General features: G+C 51.6%; 10 protein-coding genes across 10 annotated transcripts in view; 4 read left to right on the forward strand and 6 right to left on the reverse strand.

Moving 5' to 3' along the window:
* COCMIDRAFT_40125 (uncharacterized protein) overlaps positions 1-338 on the forward strand; it is a gene marked incomplete at both ends in the record, with an annotated part of 2,122 nt that extends 1,784 nt beyond the window's left edge. The window contains one exon of the mRNA XM_007693566.1: positions 69-338. Coding sequence (XP_007691756.1) covers positions 69-338 — 270 coding nt within the window. The remainder of the gene's footprint in view (positions 1-68) is intronic.
* A 726-nt stretch (positions 339-1,064) lies between these two features.
* Positions 1,065-1,970, reverse strand: COCMIDRAFT_8595 (uncharacterized protein; the record flags this gene model as incomplete). The annotated part of the gene is made up of 2 exons (XM_007693555.1): positions 1,065-1,517; positions 1,599-1,970. 2 exons carry the CDS (start codon positions 1,968-1,970, stop codon positions 1,065-1,067), a joined length of 825 nt encoding a protein of 274 aa, XP_007691745.1.
* Positions 1,971-2,249: 279 nt separating this feature from the next.
* Positions 2,250-4,148, reverse strand: COCMIDRAFT_105394 (uncharacterized protein; the record flags this gene model as incomplete). Its single annotated transcript, XM_007693572.1, has 1 exon — positions 2,250-4,148. One exon carries the CDS (start codon positions 4,146-4,148, stop codon positions 2,250-2,252), a length of 1,899 nt encoding a protein of 632 aa, XP_007691762.1.
* A 2,893-nt stretch (positions 4,149-7,041) lies between these two features.
* COCMIDRAFT_40128 (uncharacterized protein) lies at positions 7,042-8,540 on the reverse strand (the record flags this gene model as incomplete). The annotated part of the gene is made up of 4 exons (XM_007693567.1): positions 7,042-7,627; positions 7,687-7,911; positions 7,995-8,199; positions 8,252-8,540. 4 exons carry the CDS (start codon positions 8,538-8,540, stop codon positions 7,042-7,044), a joined length of 1,305 nt encoding a protein of 434 aa, XP_007691757.1.
* Positions 8,541-9,329: 789 nt separating this feature from the next.
* COCMIDRAFT_8598 (uncharacterized protein) lies at positions 9,330-11,104 on the reverse strand (the record flags this gene model as incomplete). The annotated part of the gene is made up of 3 exons (XM_007693556.1): positions 9,330-9,587; positions 10,883-10,963; positions 11,024-11,104. 3 exons carry the CDS (start codon positions 11,102-11,104, stop codon positions 9,330-9,332), a joined length of 420 nt encoding a protein of 139 aa, XP_007691746.1.
* Positions 11,105-11,976: 872 nt separating this feature from the next.
* On the forward strand, positions 11,977-13,469 carry COCMIDRAFT_105414 (uncharacterized protein; the record flags this gene model as incomplete). The annotated part of the gene is made up of 5 exons (XM_007693573.1): positions 11,977-12,003; positions 12,060-12,363; positions 12,418-12,630; positions 12,689-13,006; positions 13,051-13,469. The coding sequence occupies 5 exons, from the start codon at positions 11,977-11,979 to the stop codon at positions 13,467-13,469; spliced, it is 1,281 nt and encodes a 426-aa protein (XP_007691763.1).
* A 189-nt stretch (positions 13,470-13,658) lies between these two features.
* Positions 13,659-13,814, reverse strand: COCMIDRAFT_105441 (uncharacterized protein; the record flags this gene model as incomplete). Its single annotated transcript, XM_007693574.1, has 1 exon — positions 13,659-13,814. One exon carries the CDS (start codon positions 13,812-13,814, stop codon positions 13,659-13,661), a length of 156 nt encoding a protein of 51 aa, XP_007691764.1.
* Positions 13,815-14,933: 1,119 nt separating this feature from the next.
* On the forward strand, positions 14,934-16,751 carry COCMIDRAFT_29537 (uncharacterized protein; the record flags this gene model as incomplete). The annotated part of the gene is made up of 1 exon (XM_007693558.1): positions 14,934-16,751. The coding sequence occupies one exon, from the start codon at positions 14,934-14,936 to the stop codon at positions 16,749-16,751; it is 1,818 nt and encodes a 605-aa protein (XP_007691748.1).
* Positions 16,752-16,974: 223 nt separating this feature from the next.
* Positions 16,975-17,991, reverse strand: COCMIDRAFT_40131 (uncharacterized protein; the record flags this gene model as incomplete). The annotated part of the gene is made up of 1 exon (XM_007693568.1): positions 16,975-17,991. The coding sequence occupies one exon, from the start codon at positions 17,989-17,991 to the stop codon at positions 16,975-16,977; it is 1,017 nt and encodes a 338-aa protein (XP_007691758.1).
* Positions 17,992-20,396: 2,405 nt separating this feature from the next.
* Positions 20,397-21,089, forward strand: COCMIDRAFT_40132 (uncharacterized protein; the record flags this gene model as incomplete). The annotated part of the gene is made up of 1 exon (XM_007693569.1): positions 20,397-21,089. The coding sequence occupies one exon, from the start codon at positions 20,397-20,399 to the stop codon at positions 21,087-21,089; it is 693 nt and encodes a 230-aa protein (XP_007691759.1).
* Between the last annotated feature and the right edge of the window lie 1,105 nt (positions 21,090-22,194).

A 22,194-nucleotide genomic window follows, 5' to 3' on the forward strand; every position in this document is an offset into this window, starting at 1 on the left:
AGGGTATTGGCGGTGGTGTCGGCGGTGCTATCGACCTGGGCATCATTGGAGGAGCTGTTCAAGGCCAGAACCAGAAGCGTGATCCTCAGCGCAGCAAGGGTCGCATTATTGGCAACGTTCTTGAGGGTATTGGCGGTGTTGTCGGCGGTGCCATCGACCTTGGCGTCATTGGAGGAGCTGTTCAAGGCCAGAACCAGAAGCGTGATCCTCAGCCCGGCCGCGGCCACAAGATTGGCAAGGTCCTCGGTGGACTCGGTGATGGTCTTGGTGGTTTTGCTGATATCATTCAGATCGGTGGAGCTGTCCAGGGTCAGGGCCAAGGCCAACCACAAGCCTAGGTATACGGCTATCAGTGGTGAAGCTGGACCCAGAACGGGGCAGTGCCAATCGTGTCGGGTATGTCGCTGAGCGCATCTTCTTAACCATAGATTGTTACCTGTTTGTTTTATGCTCTAGATTGGATGATTAGCAATGCAATTGATTTTACATATATGTGCTTGACAAGTTTGCTATCGTGATGGTCACAAGAATTCTTTGTTGAGTTCCAGGTAGCTGGGGGAACTTGAAGTGACTTCTGACTTCATTTGCCATCATCGGAAGCCAGTACCTCAGCTTTGGGTAACAAATCTATGCAGTAGTAAGGGCATTCGTGGTAGTGCTGTAGATCAGGCGGTTGGGGGATGTCAGTGATGTTCCAAACCCCTGCGAAAATCATCCCCTTATCCCCTTGACCCTCTTGGCAGCCACGTGACTTGCCTTGCACTATCTCAGATTTCCTTTCCCCGTTCCCATATTGTCTGACTTAATCGGGTAATTTGATGCGCAATCTTAATATGCCTTTTATGCTCCACTATCACTATAGTTCCACCTTATATCCAGTATCATCTCTAGATCCTTCGTGGCCTGCTGTTCACACTATTTTCCAAAATAGTTATCAACCGTCTTATTCCATCAAACCCCACGCGTCAACAAGTATCAAAGCGACAACGATATAAAGAAGAAGTAGATTGGTATATGAGTTTACTCCAGAATAAAAGAAAGAGTTTCCCGGAATTCCACGTAACTCACGTTCCCGCAATCTTGCTCGGAACATGCTCATCATAATACAAAGTCTCTCCGCTCTTCCCACCCTCAAACAACCCAAGCGCCAACTTCGCAACAGCATCTCCACACAACTCAGGCGGCTCCACTATCTCATCCCCCATATCATCCCAAATTCTGAATCTCTCAATCTCATGATCTGCCATTACTCCTCTGTACTTGCCTTCGACCAGCCCATCAATCATCTTCGTCCGCGTCAGCTTTGGATACACACCCTGAACGCTGAGAAGGGGCTCTTCATGTGCGAGACATGAAATGAAGCGTGTGAGTGCAGCTTTAGTTGTGCTGTAGGGCATCCAGCCGTGATACGACACTGCGCTATCGCAGGCTGAAGAAAGGATGATGACTTTTCCACGCCCATAATTATGGGGGTGAGATGCCTTGGAAGCACGAAGATGTGGAAGCACAAGTTGAACCTATTTCCCTTTTTTTTTAGCAAGTGTAATCGCTCAAATTGATTTTACGGAAAAGGTAAAGAAGATCAAGATAAGACGTACCATACTCATAGCCCCAAAAACATTGACATCAAAACTCCGCTTCGCAGCCTCAATGTCCAGCTTTTCCAGCCGTTGAATCGGCGTAATGATTCCCGCGCAGTAGACCAAAGTGTCGAGGCCACCAAACACATTGAAGCATGTTCGCATCGCCAGCTCCCGGTCCTCAGCCACCGTCACATCGCCCTCGACAATGCGCAGCCGCTCTCTCTGCTGCTTTGTAAACTCGAGTTTTATGCTCGAGTCGATGAGGCCGAATGCTACTACTTTGGTGTTGAGCGGGAGATATGGGCCCGAAAGTATGGTTTGCGTTATTGCATACCCGATTCCGGAGGTTCCGCCGACGACCAGGACAACTTGGGGTTTGGACGACATGGATTCAACACGGAAACGTGGATGAGATTAATAAGATGGTATTATGTATGTTCTTCTGTTCGACTGAAAAAGATACAAATGGATGAACATAAGCGTTCCAATGACGTGATGGCTTGCGAAGATTCGGAGCTTGTGCGTATCGAGATGCCTGGAAGTGGAGTTGTGCCCCGCGCTAGGTGACAAATAGGTAAAATTCAGAGGGACAAGCACCACTGCGGATGGCGTGTTGAAACTTCTAGCAAGTCTTGGATTATGTATGGTCTAAGAGACACTATAAATCTATAGGTTTGCCTTTGCAGCTGACCCCGAAGCACCTGCAATCCCCTCCTCGATAGCCTTGATCTGCAATGCCAAGATCCTGCTGTAGTAACGAGACAGAGCAAGATTGCCGCCCATGAACCACAAACCGGGGTGCCCGCTCTTCTGCCACATGGTCCGGAACTCACCCTCTTCGTTGAAGCCCCAAACATCATTCACACGGTCCGCGACTTCATCACCAAAAATCTTTCGTGCCTGGGTACGCATGTTCTGATACCCGGTTGCGAACACAATCTCGTCAGCTTCCAACTTATCGCCATCAGCAAACTCAATGCCGTTAGGTAGGATTTGAGAAATCTCCTGGCCCTGCTTGATCTTGATCTTACCATCAATAATCAATTGAGATGCACCGACATCGATGTAATAGCCGCCACCGCGCTGGAAGTACTTCATAAGCAAGCCTGAGTCCATCGGTCCTTTATCCAGGCCGAAGCCAGCTTTACGAAGACCATCAAGAATTTCCTTGTCAGCATGGGCTGAGATTGCAGTGACCTTGGTTTGTATCAATTTCAACAATGCGCTTGGCATACTCCAAAAGGTAAGATCGGCATCATCGACAGGTGGTGAGTCTTGGTCGTAGAGGCCCTTGTTTGCGATATCAGTTATAGAGCTGGAGGTAACCACGCATGTTGTACTACGTTGAACCATAGTCACATCGTAGCCCTTTTCGAAGAAGTCTTGTGCGATGTCATGACCAGAGTTGCAGCTTCCCACGACTATCGCTTTCTTGCCCTTTGACTCTGGATTCGCGCCTGGGTGCTCAGAGCTGTGACATAGGCGGTCACCTTTGAAGCTTTCCATGCCCTTTATCTTGGGAAAGTTCTTCTCGCCCGAATGGCCAGTCGCCTGCACAATATGTCGCGGGTGCAGTGTCCGCGTTTCAGTGCTCCCGTCCGATTTTCGGCGCTCGACCGTCACCGCCCACTGCTTCTTACCCTCATCCCACGAAGTTGACTTGATAGTTGTGGAAGTCCAAACGTTGAGCTCAAGAAGGGTTACGTACGCTTCAAAGAACTCGGCAAGCTTATCTTTGGGTGTGAATACTGGCCAATGCGCAGGGAAAGGCACATATGGTAGGTGGTCATACCATACTGGATCGTGTAGTACAAGTTGCCGATAGCGCTTGCGCCAGTTGTCACCCACCCTTTCGTTCTGGTCGATCATCAATGCGGGTACGCCAAGCATTTTCAGTCGTGCAGCGACTGTAAGCCCACCCTGCCCAGCTCCCAAGATGAGTACTGTAGGGTCAATGCCTTCTCTTTCCGCATCCCGCATCTCTTTCCAGGTCTTCCTGTTGGGGTCACCACCATGCTTTACGCCCTTGGTTCTGCGATGATTGAGAGGCTCCTCGTGGCCCTTGAGCTCCTGTAGCAAAGTATAGAGCGTAAAGATTCTCCATTGCCCATTGTCATCAGCCAGGTTCATTACACCTTCGCCGCGACCAATGCTCGTCTCGAAATTCACAAAAAAGTTGACGCCCCTGACTTCACCGAGGAGGTCTATCGCACCAAACTTTGGGGCTCGAAACTCGGAGCTCTTGCTGACTTGGAGTTTTGTCAATTGGACTTTGCTAGAGTCTAGATATGCTTTGATGCCCGAGCTACCCTTTACTGTCCGGAGTTCCCAAGAAAGAGCCAAATGATCTCTCCAGTAGCTATTCTCCTTGCAGAAAAGGTCCGCGACAGCTGCATAGTCTTTCTTCGAAATAGCATTGTTGAAGCGGGCAACGACCTCGTCGGCGATCTTGGCAGCATCGACAGACTGGCTGGTTGACGAGGCTGGAAATGCACCCAATGGAAGATTGACAGACCCAAGCTCAGGGCGCTCGCTCGAGGGGATGGATGCGTCACCTACACCCATGACGTCGGTGTGTTTAGTGCGGAGGATGTTGAAGCGAATGCTTTAAGATTGATGTGATGAGAATGAGCGAGTTGCGGTGACGAGACAATACGCAGGCTGATGAAGGTTAAAAGCCAGAAGAAGTGTAGTCAGCTGGTAAAGTCAGTTCGGTATCCCATCTTGGTACAACCCGTAGACGCGTCTAATTGCTGGGTGTAGTGTCGAAAGAGGAATAGGCAGTATGTAAAAGTCATAGTCGCCAAACCTTCTTTGGAGAGAATGTGCGGGGATGGAGGGGCAGCGCATGGCCTCCGTGGAGACAATAGCTGTCTCACTGCCTTTGGCCCTAGCCTGGCCCGCCATACCCCGCACCGCACTCCGAACACCGCACACCCCAAGTTGGGACTCTGTCCTGGACCAATCGCTCAAACGGGACCAAGGGAAAAGAGGTACAAAGGTCATGTTCTTCCAGGCATCGACTTGGAATGTCCCTGGGACGGTATCCTGCCGATCATCTGCGTAGCGCTGAGGATCAAACACCAGGGTTCCGGCAGCCCTTGGTCTCACGTAAGCAAGCCCCTTGCCCATCGCAAAACACCCCCAAACGATCCCCACTCCACTTATTACGCAAGCTCAGCCAGATTCCAATGGTACAAAAAACTTGATCATTGCCTACTACTGTGTAGTAAGGCTAATTGTATTGTCGGCACGCCATTTGACCGAAATTTTCGATTTCGGGGCGCGAACCAATCCGATATGGCGCTTCGACCATCCCATGGTCCAGGCAGGGAGCCTGGGTTGCGGCCATACCACGCTGGACGATAACAAGTACGAGCTTGATTGATGTGGCGTATTTTTTTCGGTCAGTGCAATTTGGCAGCAGGGTATAACTAAAGTGGGGCGTACCTAAGTATACGTACCCAGCATAAGGAGTCATGGACATTACGCATCAGTGCGAGTGGCTTACGGCCGATACTACTATGTGGTGACGAACCTGTCAACAGAACTGCCAGTCTGGGGAAACGTCAAGGATTCTCGGGCGAATTTTCAGACAGGCCTACGGAACACCATGGGTCTGACTCGTCGACGCCAATCCTTGAACTTACCTTTTCAGCTGGCTGCCAGCAAGCCTCACTTATACAACGATACGATCACACCCTATGGCCATCTTATTTAACTTGTGAAAGAATATATATTCAATAGTTTTAGGCAAAAGTGGTTAGTTCTAACATTGGCCAATGTCTTGGGGCTAAGATTCATTGCTCTACGCAGATCCTGCTCAAACTCGACTAAGAAGCTCACACATGCACGACATGATACCGAGAAATTCCACTTCAGTATTTTTCGGTATATTCAGTTGATCTGTCGATTTTCTGAAATCCAATATAGTCAACGAAGAAGATTAGCCCTACATGTTCAGGGTTTAGAGTGTGGAGTGGAACTTTCCTACCGAAAAGAGGAAGTCGATCCATTACCACAATGATACTGGCGGAATTAATATGCGTTTGGCTTATCAATTGCATTGCCAAAGAATAGATACAACTGGTAAAGTTTCGACCCTCTCGCAGTATTCCTCGAGATATTGTCGAAACAGAGGTCGTAGCATCGCTCATACCTCTCAGCGCAACACCACTGTCTGTTCTGAATCAGTGAGAATCTCCAACTGCAGAATCTGGGATCCTTAACACCAACTTCCAGAATGACCACAGCAAAATTCGAAGCAAAAATCTATTACTTTCAATATCAACCGTGCGTTTTCTTCTAGTAACGTCAATCTTGCAAACATTGCAAAACTAAAATCTAACACGATACATCAGAACACTAAATCCCTTTAGCTCTTACCACATCAACCCATTCACAAAAGTTAAGGCAAGCCACTCAGCCCTACCGTCCCCTTTTACCCCTTGCAACCCCAACCACCACACCAACCCCATTTCATCCATTTGTCCATCCATACAACGGAACCATCCAACCTCACACCCCTACCTATCCGATCACCATCCCCCAGCCCATCCAAAACACACCCCTTCACCCACCCGGCGCACCTGCCCCTGTCCCTCTCCTCGATTGTAACCCCCGCACAGAACACGCAATCGCCCACGCGCGCCGCAGCGGAACCTTCGGAATCGCGAACCAGGGATCTGCGGGCCGATGGGAGGGGGGAGAGTTGGTTCCCCGTCTCGGAGTCGAGATACGAGCGGACATCGAACCATATACCGAGCAACAAATATGCCTCAGCTCCCCATAAAGATGATAGTTTGGTTCGAGTCGGGAAAGTTAGAGGAAAATAAGAGATGATGATAGAGGAAGGGGAGGAGGACGGCGACGCAGGATACAAGATGTGCGTAGAGAAAAGAGGGGAGAAGAGGAGGCGATGCGGGGGTGAATGTTTCACGATGCCGGATTACTTGGGTATATTCATCTTCTTATGAGGGGTACTTGTTAAGAGGAAACGCAGGTATACGTACTGATGCAGGGAAACAGTCAGACAGAAAGACAGGCTGGGGGGTGCATGCGAAAGAAGAAACATGGAGAACAAGTACGCAGGAGCGAATCACGATACCGCGGAGAGGGAGAGAAAAAGAGAGAGAGAGTTTACGTAGCTTCGTATGTAAGTCTATCTGTATACACAGGCCCAAAAGGCGTTCGAACCCAAAAAAGAAAAGAAAGACAGGGTATATACAGAGATTCCAGTTCCCACACTCTTCATTTGCGATAATTCAATAGAAATTAGCGAAACATACATACGTAAATAAAAACATAAATCTGGTCATGAGCCAAGTAAAAATAAAGAAAGGATATGATGCAAATGATTTTTCTTTTAGTCTAAACAGTCAAGAGAAAGTGAGAGAGCGAGAGAAAAAAGGAGGGTTGGGGGAAGGTGGAACGGGCGCATACGTGTGAAAGGTACAAACTACTCTTCCACACGGGGCCACCACGCCTTATTCCCCACAAGCGCCGTCTCATCGTCGCTATCATCAGGCTTCTTGCTATTCGCATCGGTGCTCTTCATGCTCTCGTTGCCCTCAGCTATACTGTCCATGCTCTTGCGGCGCGCAACAACACGTTCCTCGACGACGACGCCACTGCCGGATTTAGTGCGGTGATGCAGGGCGCCGCCACCGCTAGTGACCTCGACTTCTGTGCCGTCTTTTTGGAAGTAGGGGTTGACCTCGCTGCGGATGATGACTTCGCGCGTCTTCTTGATTTGGTTGCCGACGGGCGCGAAGCTGACGATGCGGTCTCGGTCGCCGGTTTTGGTGTCGGCGTCGCAGCTGACGAAGCTCGAGAGCTCGTGCACCGAGGCGCGCTGTGTGCGGTGGTAGGCGCTGCCCGTGTTGTGGCCGGTGGAGAGTTCGGAGGAGGAGCGGAATTCTTGGGCCATCGAGTGCATGCCCGTCTTGCGCGAGGTGGAGATTGCGATGCGCTTGATGAGGTTGGCCATGGTCATTTCGATGTTGAGTTTGACCATGTAGGCGAGCGGGTGAAATTGGATGTAGCTGTTGCAATGCGGTATTAATATATTGACTTTTCTATATGAAGCGAAAAGTAGACTTACACAAAGGAGTTCGGGATCGACATAGCGCCAATAATCATGACGTCCATGAGCAGCGAGAGGACGACAATTTTCTGGTTGAAGCGCACGAGCGAGTTGTATTTGGTGAGACCGTTCTTGATAAGGTTTTCCTTGACAGTCTTCAAGAAGAACCAGTTGAGTATGGCGTCGACAAGCAGGTAGAGACCCTTTTCGATACGATCCCAGTATTCGTTGGCAATGTGATATCTTTCTTGGCATTAGCTCTGAATCTTGAGACTCGAAACCAAGAGTCATGGAGGACAAGATGCATGAGTCGGGTGACAACTTACGTGGAGTTGATCTGTAACCGGGCGGGAATCCAGATGTTAAACACACTGATGTTGATTGCTGTGACGAATGTAGCTGTTGCGATCATGATCCATCTTCCACGGTTGCGATCCGGTACAATGACACGAATACGGTTGATGATAATTTGCAGCAGCAGCTGAACCTGAATACACCACCAGAACAGGATGGTGAAGTAAAAGGCGAAACCTGGTCAACTGTCAGCAGACAATCTTCAACCACAGAACCACACGATACATACTTGGACTGATGAACTTGAGCAGATGCAGATAGCACTCGAGTCCCATGACAAAACAGACGGCCATTTCCAACCATATCATCCAGATGTATATACTCTTGAGGGGGGCTCGGGATTCCTTGGTTTGTCTGACGGCCAGAAAGGAGGCGATGATGATGTTGACCAACGTGAGCGCCCATACTGTGGAGGCGATGACAATGTCAGATCTTGTGATGGCCTCATTGTGGTAGTTTGGTGAGATGAAGGGACCCCAGGCCTTGAACGACGGATTATCCCGGAATTCACGGTTCATGGTGTGGGGTATCGGGGGTGAATAGCCGAGAGAACGACTTGAAGAGCTGAGAGCTCGCTTGCCAGCAGGATACCAGATATATCCGATGGATGTGTGATAAGAGAAGCTGGCAGGGCAGATGGCAAAGGGTCCGCCAAGTCTCCTCTAGGACTAGGTTCCATCACAGCGGCAACTAGTAGGACGCAGGAGATGAAGCGGCGACTTTGGAAACTATCGAGTCAGTATAAGGTTCCACGCTGTCGTATGCACGCTAAGAGCTGGAGCAGCAGCTATCTCGATTGGCCTGGACTGTTACATGTGTGGATTCGATGGAGCCCAACGGTTGATCCTTTCGTTAATCGTGGCGGTCGTCTTGCGACAGCTCCGATGGTTTAGACGTTTTCGGTGAAAGTGCCTCGCTCAACCTGCGCTCGGCACGGATCCCATCCGATTAGCGTGGCCCTGCAACAAACCAAGCTGGGATGGGGGAAGAGGAAGGGCATCCCGTTTGCGGGGGATTTACAAAGTTTGCGGATCAGTGAGAATCGCCGTTGCAAATGGTCCAGCATGCGTGTCACTAGCCAAAGCATAGTGTTTCTGTCTAGGATATGAAGTTTTCGCAATCAAGACGAATCCCAAGCGTGCATTACCATAACCCACAGCGGAGAAAAGACCCAGGGCTGAGTGTTCGGTTATGACACGCGTAGCGGCTCAGAGAGCACAGTCCAAGAGGATAGCGCGCGCCCCGGTACCAGCATCATAGTAGTAAGTAGACAAATTTGCGGTGGCTTGTGAAAGGGCTGCTGTTGTCTAGCTGCTAGCGGCCTGGTTGGTAGGTGCGGCGAGATCTCCGCGACCGACAATTAGCTTGACATCCATGCTCTGCGGAAGCCTAAGTTTGGTTCGCACAAAACTTGGTTGTGGGAGGTCGACGGTGGGCTCGAGGAGATGAGCGTGCCTGGCAGCAAATGTTGCCATTTGGGCAAGTTGCTGTTGGGAGCCGCGCGACATAATCGGCCAGAGGATTTTGGTGGCCCATACCGGCAAACGGTCGGCGCAGGCTTGAGTCTGAGCGTAGGTTAGGATACATATGTAGTACCCTATGTACTGGTACATACACGTGTGTATATAGCAAGTAAGTAGCCATGTGGTGTGGGCACATGTGATCGACGAGATGCATGCGCGCCATCCGAGAATGTGGGTAAAGTGCTGTTGTCACTATCCATCAGTTCGGTTCTACGCTCGGCAAAGAAAGCAGTCAGGGGCTGTAATATGGAGACGTGACCCACTATGGCAGGTTTCTCCAGGCTGTTGAATAGAGTAGAAGCAAATGTACATACGGAACAAGGCGACTAGCGCATGCCTAAGGTTGCTGGAGGTGTAAGGCCGGCCAAATGCGTCCACAAGGAACATGGGTGCGCGTGAAACACGCTTCCGCCCAGGCACGGAGGAGCCGGCTGGCGGCAGCATCAAGCTCGCACTGGAAGATGGAGGGAAAAGTTACTCCACACCATTTCTGTAATGGTATTGTGCTTAGCCACTTAGCGTTACTCAGACCCGCAAATCTATAGAATAAGGAGAATGACCCTAAGCAAAACCTACATCTGTATTTCTCTCGAATGCCTTCTAGATCGCAGACACGAGAATGGCTGCGCTAACAGGACCAGTGACGCGTCTTGGTCGGCATAGAGTCCTCTTGTCACCTTGCTGTTTCGTGTCCGTAGGGCAGAATACGGATGCAGACATGCGTGCAGTTGGCGGGCATGCATACTTAGCACACATACACTAAGGCTGTTTGTAGTAAGTATGTGGTTTGTGATGAGTTGGTGATGTGGAGCCGAGATGGAGAAGCCGTGTTGCACATCCGCATCTACGGAGAAAGAAAAAAACCCTGCAGACAAGACTGGAGACAGGTGTTGGGTGGAGACTTGTCATGGAGCTGTGACTAGCCCTGACCACAGCAGATCGTGAACCGGGGAGAATTCAGCCTCTACGCCGTGTTGTATGCCTTAGGCACTATGGAAGACCATCACGTACGAGTGCATCACACGTGAAGTTTCTGATAAGGTCTGGGCGAGTCGGTCATCTGCCACTACTATACAAGTCGGTCGCTTACTGTATCCGCTATCACGCTCTAGCTTCATTGAATCGGCCCTTGTTCTCATTGAGCTTTCCCATGGCTTATTCGGGGCGCTCCGCCTGAACCTTGATTATCATCCGCGAGCCAAAAAGCGAAATGTGTGGCGACCCATTGACCAGCATCATCGTAAGATAATCCAACATAGCCAACCACCCACTCGTCTCTGTCCAAGCTAGCAAAAGCTTCGCCCCGCCGATCTGTATATAGTACTCGAGGGTCTTACATCGATGGCGTTGGACGCCTCAGCTCTAGAATACTCTAAAGAAGAACTGTATGCAGGCGCAACATGGCGCAATGCATGGTCCTGCCCGCGTTCGTCAGTTATGTTCCTGGAAACCTAAACATTTGATATTCGGAGATTTACACTGTGGGAACCCGGCTCTTCCGCTGCCTGCGTACCAGCCGTAACGCGGTACTCTTTGCCGTAACCAAACAAGCCAGCCATGTTGATATCATAATGGCACGCCTGTTTCCATCCCCATCCTTCGCTGAGTTTGAGCTGTGTCTATGCTGAATAGACTTGTAAACTCTATCGAGCATTGTGATAGCAACCATACTGGATACGTTTAGCAAGTTGCTTCAGCGATGTTGAGTTGAGGTCATGTAAACAGCCCAGGGCATGCTTCGATGTTCCAAAAGACGATGCGAAAGTGTCTATTTTGACCTATGAAAGAGGTTGAGGTCTCAGTTGAACAGAAGGATACCATCTCATGGCTGGGACAATTGACTTGGAATCTGGCAACAATTTCAATACTTTGAAATGCTGTTACACACATTCTTGTCGCCGTGTGCTGTCATGGTTTCACCTTTGGGGGTGGGCCATGGGGAAGCTGGCCCAATAGAAATATTCGAGGGGGGGTGTATGTGTTGAATATATGACCAACGGGAAAGATGGCTGATGCTTGATAGCTAGTGCGGAATGCGGGGTTGGAAGGTCACATCTACTGAGGAAGATTTCCCTTTGTTTTTTCCTGGAGAAAGCAGAACTTCAAGTGGCTGTGCAAGTCTGTATGGTATATTACATGCTGGGTAGTGGAGTGCACAGGAGGTGAGAGCAGTGCAGTGCGGGGGGGAAAGCCCCACTTGGCGCGAAACGTCATCAGTGGCGGCGAGACCTACCAAGCCACAGTCCCATGCACGGCATTGGTCCAAGGTCGAGCCTGCCGTCCTGAGCACGCAGCACCGTTGGATATTGACATACAACATACGTGCATACACACCCATACATCTATACACCCATACGGATCTGCGTATACGTACCAACAAAACCTCACACACCGCCACTCCCAGACTACGCAAATATCGCCGCGCCCAACAATGGCGGAAAAGGCCAACACAGAAAAAGTGAGCAGGAAGCGACATGCTGCGACGCCTCTCCCCCACTAATACAACTGCTGCAGCCTCCAGAGAGCCCGACGACAGCGCGTGAGCTCGACTTTGACGACGACAACGATGCCCCCGCTGCTTCAGCTGCCGAGCATACTGGATCACCACCTCCTGCCTCCAAGTCGCCCAAGCCTGGCGTGCGCTTTAACGAAGAGGCAACCGAGATTCCTCCCCCGAAGCCCCCCCGGCCCGTCGACCCCCAAGTCCAGGCACAGAACACGCTGATCGAGGCTTTCCCTACCGTTGACAGCAATGTCATCAAGGCCGTGCTGGTTGCCAGTGGAGGCAAAGTTGAGCCAGCCTTCAACGCACTGCTGAGTACGTTGGCCGCCTAGCGATGCCCCAGAGGGGGACGTGTACTGACAGGTCCAGGCATGTCGGACCCCAACTTCAAGGCAGAAGAAGCGCCTCCACCGCAGCCACCGCGACCACAGCCCCGCAGTCAGCTCGAGCAGGACGAGATTTTTGCGCGGCAACTCGCCCAGCACTACGAGAGCCAGGGTGGCTCTGGCCCCCAACGGCCACGACAGCAGGGGAGCCGCCCGCGACAGGGCGAGCCTGAGCGCGAGTACAGCTTCTTCGACGGTGAGCCCCTGGATGCACCCTATGCGCCTGCTGTGACGGCTAACGGTACAAACTGCAGACGACCTCCCCGAGATCCGTAAGAACATTGAGCAAGGCTTCAAGGAGACGCAGCAGACAGTCACCAAATGGATCAGCAACTTCACCAAGAAGCTCGACGGCGAAATGGAAGAATACGATCGGTACGGCAACCCCCAATACACGGGCCGAACCGCGCCCCCACAACAGCGACAAAACTTTGGCCCCTCGCAGTCGGATCAGATGCACGGTATCCGCAAGTCAGCCGAGCAGCGGAGGTCGGCAGACCACAACCGTTACGACGCTGACAACCGGGTGATTGGCGACGACTTCGCCAAGCTGGAACTGCGGGACAACGACTGTAAGCCACTGTGCCTCTACATCACCGGCGCCACTAACACATAGCAGTGCCGCAGCGATCCTCGAGTCGCCCTCATGCTAACCCCGATCTCTTCAAACCAACGCCTGTCTCGCCTCCCCAGAGCGGTCCCGTTGACGAGGTTGACGCTCTCTACCGCAACCCATCACCCAGCAACCCGGGGAGCCAGGGAAAGTCAGGTGGCAAGAAGTGGCAGCCTCTGACATCTGTAGCGCCGAATCCAGAACCCGATGAGCATGACCCCTTCAGTCTTGGGGATAGCGACGATGAGGAGAAGGATGCGAAGAAGCAGGACACCAATCCTGCCGATACTGAGAGGCTGAAGAATGCCGCCCAGAGCAGTGGCGAAGCCCCTCCTGCAGGAAAGCTCAAGCCTGCAGAGAGAAGTGGCAGCGTGAATCAAAAAGACGCTACTGCAGAGGCATTGCTCAAGGAGGCCAAATAAGACGAGCACTTGTCACCAGGCTGCCATCGAAGTGTCAACACTCAACTTCAGTCACGCCAGTGGTAGGCGTGTTTCAATATATCCTATTTTTGACCCGTAAGCAAGGCCAAAGTAAATGCAGATCATATTGTCCGAATGAAATCTGTCCTTTTTTCCATCTAATTTATTGTCTCTTGTTGTTTACGTGGTTCATCCTCTCACCTGTTGTCCCCCAGCCGCCACCATTCCAGTCACGTTCATACCACCTACCTGTATGGTGCACACGTCCCCTTCCCTGAAGGAGCGAACTTGTCTCACCCTCCGCCCCTCGCTCTGCATTTCCTCGCTAGGCCCATGTCTCAGCATGGTTGTCTGAAATGGGCAAGGGTATTGAAAGGAACCACGAATTGACTTCGCAAAAGCCATTCGCCGTGTTCTCAGTACGGCATGCTTACATGATCACCATAGAATCGCAACAGGTCGAGGCATAGCAGCACATTTCCCACGTGGGGGTAGATTGATTGTGTGGGGCAGACAGCGGATTAAGACTAAGACCCACACCCACCTTTGACCTGCATTTTAGCAACGGGGATCATCCCGCTATTTGCTGCTTGCATGCATGCAGCGCAGATGCAGGTCCAAGGTCGTCCAGAATGTACGTGTTCAGCCTCAGCATCATCTGAGATTTATTTGCGTTCTCACACTTACTGCACTGCATATGTGATTGGTAGGGTTTCACGAACCCTGGGTATTTGTAGAACAGTGAACGCAATCGACGCCGTTTGCGCGTTATACTTGCCCCTTGTCGGCTGTGGGGTTGGCGCATCATTACACCACCGGATCCCGGGGATCTGGCTCTCGCTGCCTTCTCTCAGCCATGAGACGATCCAATGAAACATCAGCAGGCGCCAAAGTCGCATCTCACCTCCTCTGTTTTGCGCCTCGCAATACGAAGGTCCTTCGATGCAAATGCTCAAAATTGCTCGCATTGGCTGCGAAGTCCCAGAACCGTCATGCGGCCCCCTACCAGCTGAGAAATACGTCAGATCTGACCATCAAAAATTTACTCAAGTCAGCTTCAGCCACCTCAGCTCCTACAAGTCGACAGCATTTTTTTTATCACATGTGGTTTACGCCAAGTGTGAGCAGCCCAATTGATCCTTCTAGACACGTCTTGGTTACAACTTAGCACAATGTTCGAATAAGGACAATGGTTCACCGCAACGCTGCGACACGGCTGTGGTCCCGTGTCTGCCTTGCGCCCCTGACATGAAGATGACAGTCCTCCGTAACAGTGTGGCTCGAAAACAGCTCACCTGATAGCGGTGGGTTGGCTATTCTGGAGGACAGGTATTGTTTAGGACCTTTCAGGAAGAGAGAGAACTCAATATTGTCTATATATGCTGTGGTTTCCTGTGTTTCAACTGCATCACAATCATCGCAATTCAACAGTTCATTACAATCTCACACACCAGCACGCTTACAATGGAGCCAATAACACCCATTCCGCTCCCCAGGATCGATGAACCAGAAGAGTACAACACGAATTACGTACTCTACTGGAATCATGTCGGATTAGAGCTCAACCGTGTAACACACACTGTGGGAGGTCCTCAGACGGGACCACCCATATCTGCCAGAGCTCTCGGCATGTTGCACTTGGCAATTCACGACGCTTATTTTGCTATCAACCCTTCGGCTGACATCCTGACATTTCTCACGCCCAATGCCGAGGATGCCGCGTACCGTCTCCCCGACCTCAATGGAGCGGATGATGCTCGTCAAGCCGTGGCTGGGGCTTCTCTCAAAATGCTCTCCTCGTTGTACATGAAACCTGATATGCCGCCTGCCAACATCTCCGACAACGCTTATGCACAGCTCGGGCTTGTTCTTGACCGATCAGCTGCGGAAGCACCCGGTGGCGTCGATCGGGCTTCAGCCAGTTTCTTGTTTGGTGAAGCCGTGGCAGATGTGTTCTTTGCACTCCTCTTCCATGCACCAGGTGCATCGCAGGAAGGCTACCAACCTACACCCGGACGATACAGATTCAATGATGAGCCTACCCACCCTGTCGTCTTAGTCCCAGTAGACCCCAATAACCCTAATGGGCCTAAGAGACCATTCCGCCAGTACCACGCCCCATTCTACGGAAAGACTGCGAAACGTTTCGCCACGCAGAGTGAACACATCCTTGCTGACCCGCCAGGACTACGATCTGCTACGGACGAGTCAACCGAGTATGATGACTCAATCCGCGTCGCCATTGCCATGGGAGGCGCCACTGGTCTCAACTCCACCAAACGTACTCCGTACCAGACAGTACAAGGTATATTTTGGGCGTATGACGGCTCAAACCTCATCGGCACACCACCTCGTCAATACAACCAGATAGTGCGCCGTATCGCCGTCACTTACAAGAAAGAAGACGACCTTGTAAACAGTGAGGTGAACAACGCAGACTTCGCGCGTCTCTTTGGCCTCGTCAACGTCGCTTGCGCCGACGCAGGCATCTTCTCCTGGAAGGAAAAATGGGAGTTTGAATTCTGGCGCCCACTATCTGGCGTCCGTGAGGACGGGCGTCCAGATCACGGAGATCCTTTCTGGCTCACACTCGGCGCGCCCGCCACAAACACAAACGACATCCCATTCAAGCCGCCATTCCCTGCCTACCCGTCTGGTCACGCGACCTTTGGCGGCGCCGTGTTCCAAATGGTGCGTAGATACTACAACGGCCGCGTAGGAACATGGAACGACGACGAGCCAGACAACATTGCCATCGACATGGTAGTATCCGAGGAGCTAAACGGTCTAAGCCGTGACCTACGCCAACGCTACGATCCCACCGCCCCAATCGAAGACCAGCCCGGTATCGTACGCACCCGCGTCGTGCGACACTTCAACTCGGCCTGGGAACTTATGTTCGAAAACGCCATTTCACGAATTTTCCTGGGTGTCCACTGGCGTTTCGATGCAGCTGCTGCCCGCGATATCCTCATCCCCACGACAACAAAGGACGTCTATGCCGTCGATGCTAATGGTGCGACTGTGTTCCAGAACGTGGAAGATGTTAGGTACTCAACCAAAGGTACACGTGAGGGTTGTGAGGGCTTATTCCCGATTGGAGGTGTGCCGTTGGGCATTGAGATTGCGGATGAGATTTTTACGAGTGGGTTGAGGCCTACGCCCCCGGAGGCTCAGCCTGCGCCTCAGGAACCGCCAACTGTGCAGAAGCCGATCCATCAGAAGGCTATTATGGGAGGAGGTGAGGAGGCCTTTGTGCCTGCGGTTAAGGAGGCCCCGTAGGTGGAGCGTTGGAGAGTATGCTGATAGGTGATGGCGCAGTGATGGGCAACGAGGAATGAGTTCTTCATCGAGGGTGTGCTTTAGTTGCTCGCGGATCTCTTACTGTCAATTTCCTTATCCCAGTATTAATCCGAATGCTCTGGTCTAGTGTCCTCTTGCCAATTCTCTAAAATAGAATATTTGCGTATAATAGCTACACTGATATGTTATTAATTATTACAACCTAAGCCCCATCCTCCGCCACCTTCACCACAACAGCCCCAACTCCCGGCCCTTTTGCCCAAACCCGATGCGCCTCGGGCACCTCCTCCAACCCCCACACCTTCCTCACCGGCACCTTAATCTCCCCCTTCGCCAGCATTTCAAACAACGCCTCCAACTCCGGCCTATACGTCTTCTGGTCCCTATCAATATAGAAAAACGACGTCCGATACGGACAAAACGGCACCTTCCCCTTGGCCAACAACTTCGCAATCTGCAAAGTATTCCCCCTCGGCTTGTCTCCATTCAGCGAATTCAGATTCCCTCCATACCCCACCAGATGACCTCCGTCCGAGGACAAGATACTCCAACTCTCATCCCACGACGCAAACCCCAACGCATCATACACCACATGCGCGCCGCCCATGGCCTTCATTACCCCCATCCACTCCTTATCGGTATACACAAACGGCGTAGCACCCGCTTCCCGCACCACAGCATGATTATGCGCCGCAGCAGTCCCATACACACTCGCGCCCTGCCTCTTACAAAACGTCAGCAGCGCGAAGCCCACACTGCCACTGAGCCCGTGTATAAACACCTTTTTCCCGGGCCCAATCTCCGCAGCCCGGTACGCAAGGCCATATGCCGTACTCCAATCCAGCACCAGCGCGACCGCCTGTTGCAAATCCACCCCCTCAGGCACCGGAACAAGGTATTTCTCGGGCTGGTTGGAATATGTAGCTTGGCCGTCGTACACGCAGAGACACGCTACTAGTGCTCCGTGTGCAAACTTTCTAGCGCGAGAACCGTTTTGAGAGACGCGGCCGATGAGTGTGTAGCCGGGGGTTAAAGGCGCTTTTTGTTGCAAGGGGTAGATGCCTTGGCGCATGAGGATGTCGCCGCCGCCCATGCTGGAGTAGAGGATTTTGATTTGGACTTGGGTGGGTGAGGGGGCTGGGAGGGTGGTGGTGGTGAGGGTTACGACGGAGGGGTCGCCGTGGGTGGGTATGAGGACTTTGCGGATGGGGAGGGCCATTTTTGGTGGGGGGGGTTGAGGGTAGAGGTAGATAGAGGGGTTGGGTTTTGTGGTAGATGGTGATAGCTTATGTATCAATATAGGAAGAATATTTTTTTAGAGTAGCTGGACTTCAATACTGGCTGTTGTTGATGTGGTGGAATGCCATTGTAGCCTTCCCTTCACTCATCCTTTATAGTCGTCAAGTACATTTCTGGACTGGAGGCCTGATTCATTTCGGGGAAGCGAAGTATGAAATAATCTATCGACAGCGCATCAGCTGCGGGTGGAAGTCCGCAGGTCGTCATGTACCTCAAAAGCCATCTAGATACCCGTAGCACGCAAACGAGTGCATCTTCTTGGATGGACTTAGCAACCGACTTGTGAAGTCTGATGTGTATTTACCGCTTTGATCGCTAGCGCCTGCTTACCCCTCCTGTTGCGTTGGGCTTTGTCAGTTGGCTGAGCCACGCCATGACGCCTCGTGTGGTTCAACAGGCGACTGTCATTGGACGGATTGCGATGCTTACGTCGTCCCAAAAGGGGAATTTTTGCTACCCGATGTTCATCCCGTGATGACTGTGGTGTTTCGAGATAGCATGGTATTTCTTCTGGTAAGTTTTGCGTCCTGCACTAGTCACGATTGTCGACTTTGATCTAGAGAGTGAGCTATTTTCCGGTACGGCGGTGCCCTATCTCTTCTTCTGATCAGCCCAAACGTCGTCTCGACGACCCAGTGAGATGACTGCATGAACGATCTACATCATGTCAGCTGCCCGTCAAGCATTAATGTCAAGACGAGGTATTGGTATCAACAGGCGCCACGACATTCTCCCTCACCATGCTAAGACCTGGCCCTTGGTGATCAGTGTGGTAGTAAGTTGCTTCTCAACAGGCCTACAGGGCTAATGAGTTAAGAAGAAAAGTCTCAGATCCTTTTCTGCTATGGGCGCTCAGAATTCCTTCTACCTGACTGGCCAATGCATGTCGCGATTGAGTTTAGAAAGCTCTTTCCTGAAACCCACATGGTGTGACTGCTTGGTAAGCATAACGAAAGAATCTCAACGGCGCTCTCTATGAGTTCCGAATGTTAGATTGACAATCTTGGTTAGAATTTTCGTGCATCGCCGTTTCTATGCAGGGACCAGGTGGGTCTGAAATGGTGGGGAAGGGGAGTGACATGGTCGGATGCGGCCCAAACTTTTCTCACGCATCTGTACCATAAGGCAACATACGACGCGCAATGAAGGGCCCAAGAGCTCAACTATCATTGCACTCTGAATCAGTCAACAAAAAAGACTTCGTTTCTGAATGGTCAACTTATCATGAAGTGGAAGCATACGAGATGTTTTCATGTTGCTGGCCCTACGGCCAAACCCCGTAGCTGCAGACCAATGACCTCGGTCTGGTGGAGAAAGTTAGAAAAAGCTTCGCCACTGATCGGTTATCGTTGATACGAGAAGGGAAGCCTTTGAGCAATTATGCGCCAACCACAGCAAATGTCTCGAACAGGGTCTGCAAATCCCCGCATCATCAATGGTCTGGATGTTGCTTCAAAACCCAACATTCTTGCGCGATGCTGAATGACGTCTTCCCTGCTCTTTGTACCTACTATCTTTACCTGGGTCCCTTATCTCTTGCAACTCGACACGGTTGAGATACTCAAAATTGGTTAGCCCGCCATGTCATGAAGGAATGCAGCCCGGCCTTTTACCGGCTCCCAAGTGCTATGATGTCATTGGGCAAGGCATTGCGACACCAGGCGCAATGAGTTGTGTATGACCAACAAAGGCAAAATCAGTCAGTTTGTTGTCTCAAAGATAAGAAGAGTGAAAACTCACTCTTCATTGTTGTCACCACTGACGCGCGTTGCTAGTACAGTTGTCGCGCTACGCAAGACAAGGCATCCTAGGACAGTTGGACAGCAACCCCCCTATTGCGATGTCCACACTGCGCAGAAGTCTAATTTTGGGATGCATAAGCCGAGTGCTGGCGCTTCCACGTTCTAGGAAGACTGGCGTCTATCAACTCAGCCAGACGTTGGCCCTATGCCACGTCGATAGAGGCACGTGACCAGCTTCATCCTTGCTCGTATCGCTTCACCGCCCGGCGATAAACAGGGCACCAGGGCATAACAGGAGCGTTGGCGAACGATCAGCTTAAGAGTCACAAGTGGCACATTTTACAATTCAAATATCCCCAGGTTGCAGCCATTTACTGGCCATTTTGCATGCACACAATCACCCCCTTCACACACACTACATTTTCTTAGCTCGGCAGTTCACTTAAATACCGGCCACTCCACTGCAGAACAACGCCATTGATCCCTGCAGATTCTACCTTGCTTGGCGACAACGAAGTGCATCGGATACCGGCATTACGTCATCGGCGACAATTAGACACGCCGGACCCAGAAAACCACAGCAATGTGTTACCACAACTACAGCCAGCATAACGGCTGCGGGCACATTGGAGAGTCACATGAACATCCATGGACATTATGTGACCAGGCCATCCAGCGGCTGAACAACCTCCGCGGACCGGGCTCTCCACCAGTATCCCCACCAGCCACAGCGCCGCCCAAGCGCAGTTCGTCAACACGACGTTTCTTCTCGCTGAGCGGCCAGCTCTCGCGATCCAACACCAGTGCATCGACCAGCTCCTGGCGGTCGGGCGCATCGGTGCCAAGGACGTCGGTTTCCAGCTCCGGCTCCTACACCTATACCGTTGAGCTAGACTACTCCACCCTGCCCGACCACCAGCTCGCAGCTGTAAGATGCGCCGGCCCAACACGCCGCACTTATGTCAGCAGAGGCATGGTCGTGTGCAAGGAGTGCGCGCGCTGGATCGAGGCCATGCGCAGTATGATTCAATTTTACGACAAAAAGGGCAGTGTCCGAGGGACGGCTGCGTTTGACAAGTTTCTCAAGTGGGAGGGCGAGGGCGGCGGCGAGAGAGAAGGCGATCTGACCGTCCCGCTTGATGATGGCGACGACGGAGTTGTGTACGGCGCCAGACAGGCCATTATTCTGGGTCACCCGGAGAGTGCCATGAATGCCGAGGGGCCGAGGGGCCTAGGCACGCTGGAACGAGAGATGGAAAGTCGATATCGATATTGAAGAGAGTGCCACTCTAACTTGCAAAAGAAGGGGGTTGGGAAGCAAGAGGTTGCGAGAGTAGTATGACTAGAAGCATGTTGTGACCATGTGATTCAGTTACGAGCTCCTTCTTTGTTGGCTGCGGTTATATGTAACTAGCACTAGGTAGACAATCCTTACATCATACTCCGCATGACTGGTCCGGAAGGCTGGGGCCGTTCCTCGCGCTAATGACGGGCGCAGCGACTGGAAGCCAAGGACAGGCTGTGTGACAATAAGAGTTCGCATGTGATGCACCAATGATCCATCATTTATCTACGAGTAATCTTTTCGTCAAGCATTATGTCGGGGGGTTGGGTTCTGAGGTCGTGCATCTTCGAGCAGACCGTTTTCCTCGCCCCAAAAGCTCAAACGTAGGAAACCTCCAACATACAGTACCTGGGATACAATGGAGATATACTAATGTAGGAGAAGACAAAAAGGTGTTAGACCGCAAAGTCCCTAGACCCAAGGCGATCGCCGAGATCCTGCAAACCAAATGCATCGTGCGTACCCGCTCCACTTTCGAACCCTCCTTAGCACCCCCCCCCCTCTCCCATATCAGCATCGTCTTCGGCATCGCCACCGGCATTACCATCGGCATCGCCCAGCCAAAAAAACCCCAATCCTTCTAGTAATAAACTACCCTCGTCATTACCCAAAAAATACCCCTCGTTTATCCTAGTTGTGGTCTGCTCATGCTCCTGAACACAGTCCCTGGGGGCAAAATATTATTCATGTGGCCCGATATTGCCACGCCCCGCCATCCCTCCCACCCCACTTCTCCCTTCCCCTGCCTTCTCTTGCCAAACCTATGGAGCGGCAGCCGCGTAATAGTTAGTGTCTTTCTTGCTTGTGATCTCTCTCTCTGATCGTTATTGCACCGGTTTGCTTCGCCGATATGGGACCTATTTTCTACACCTGGGTGTGATCGATTGCCTGAAGGGGAAAATCGTGGAGGTGGTGCTGGGGGAAGGATGGTGCAATGTGACTTTGGTAGGGGTTCAAAGTACGGAGAGCGATGTGAGTGGCTCGGAGGTGAAGTGTACAGTGTTCGATGGAGGAATGAAAGACTACTTCGTTGGGA

Source organism: Bipolaris oryzae (genome assembly GCF_000523455.1).
Source record: "Bipolaris oryzae ATCC 44560 unplaced genomic scaffold scaffold_171, whole genome shotgun sequence".
Classification (NCBI taxonomy): Eukaryota; Fungi; Ascomycota; class Dothideomycetes; order Pleosporales; family Pleosporaceae; genus Bipolaris; species Bipolaris oryzae.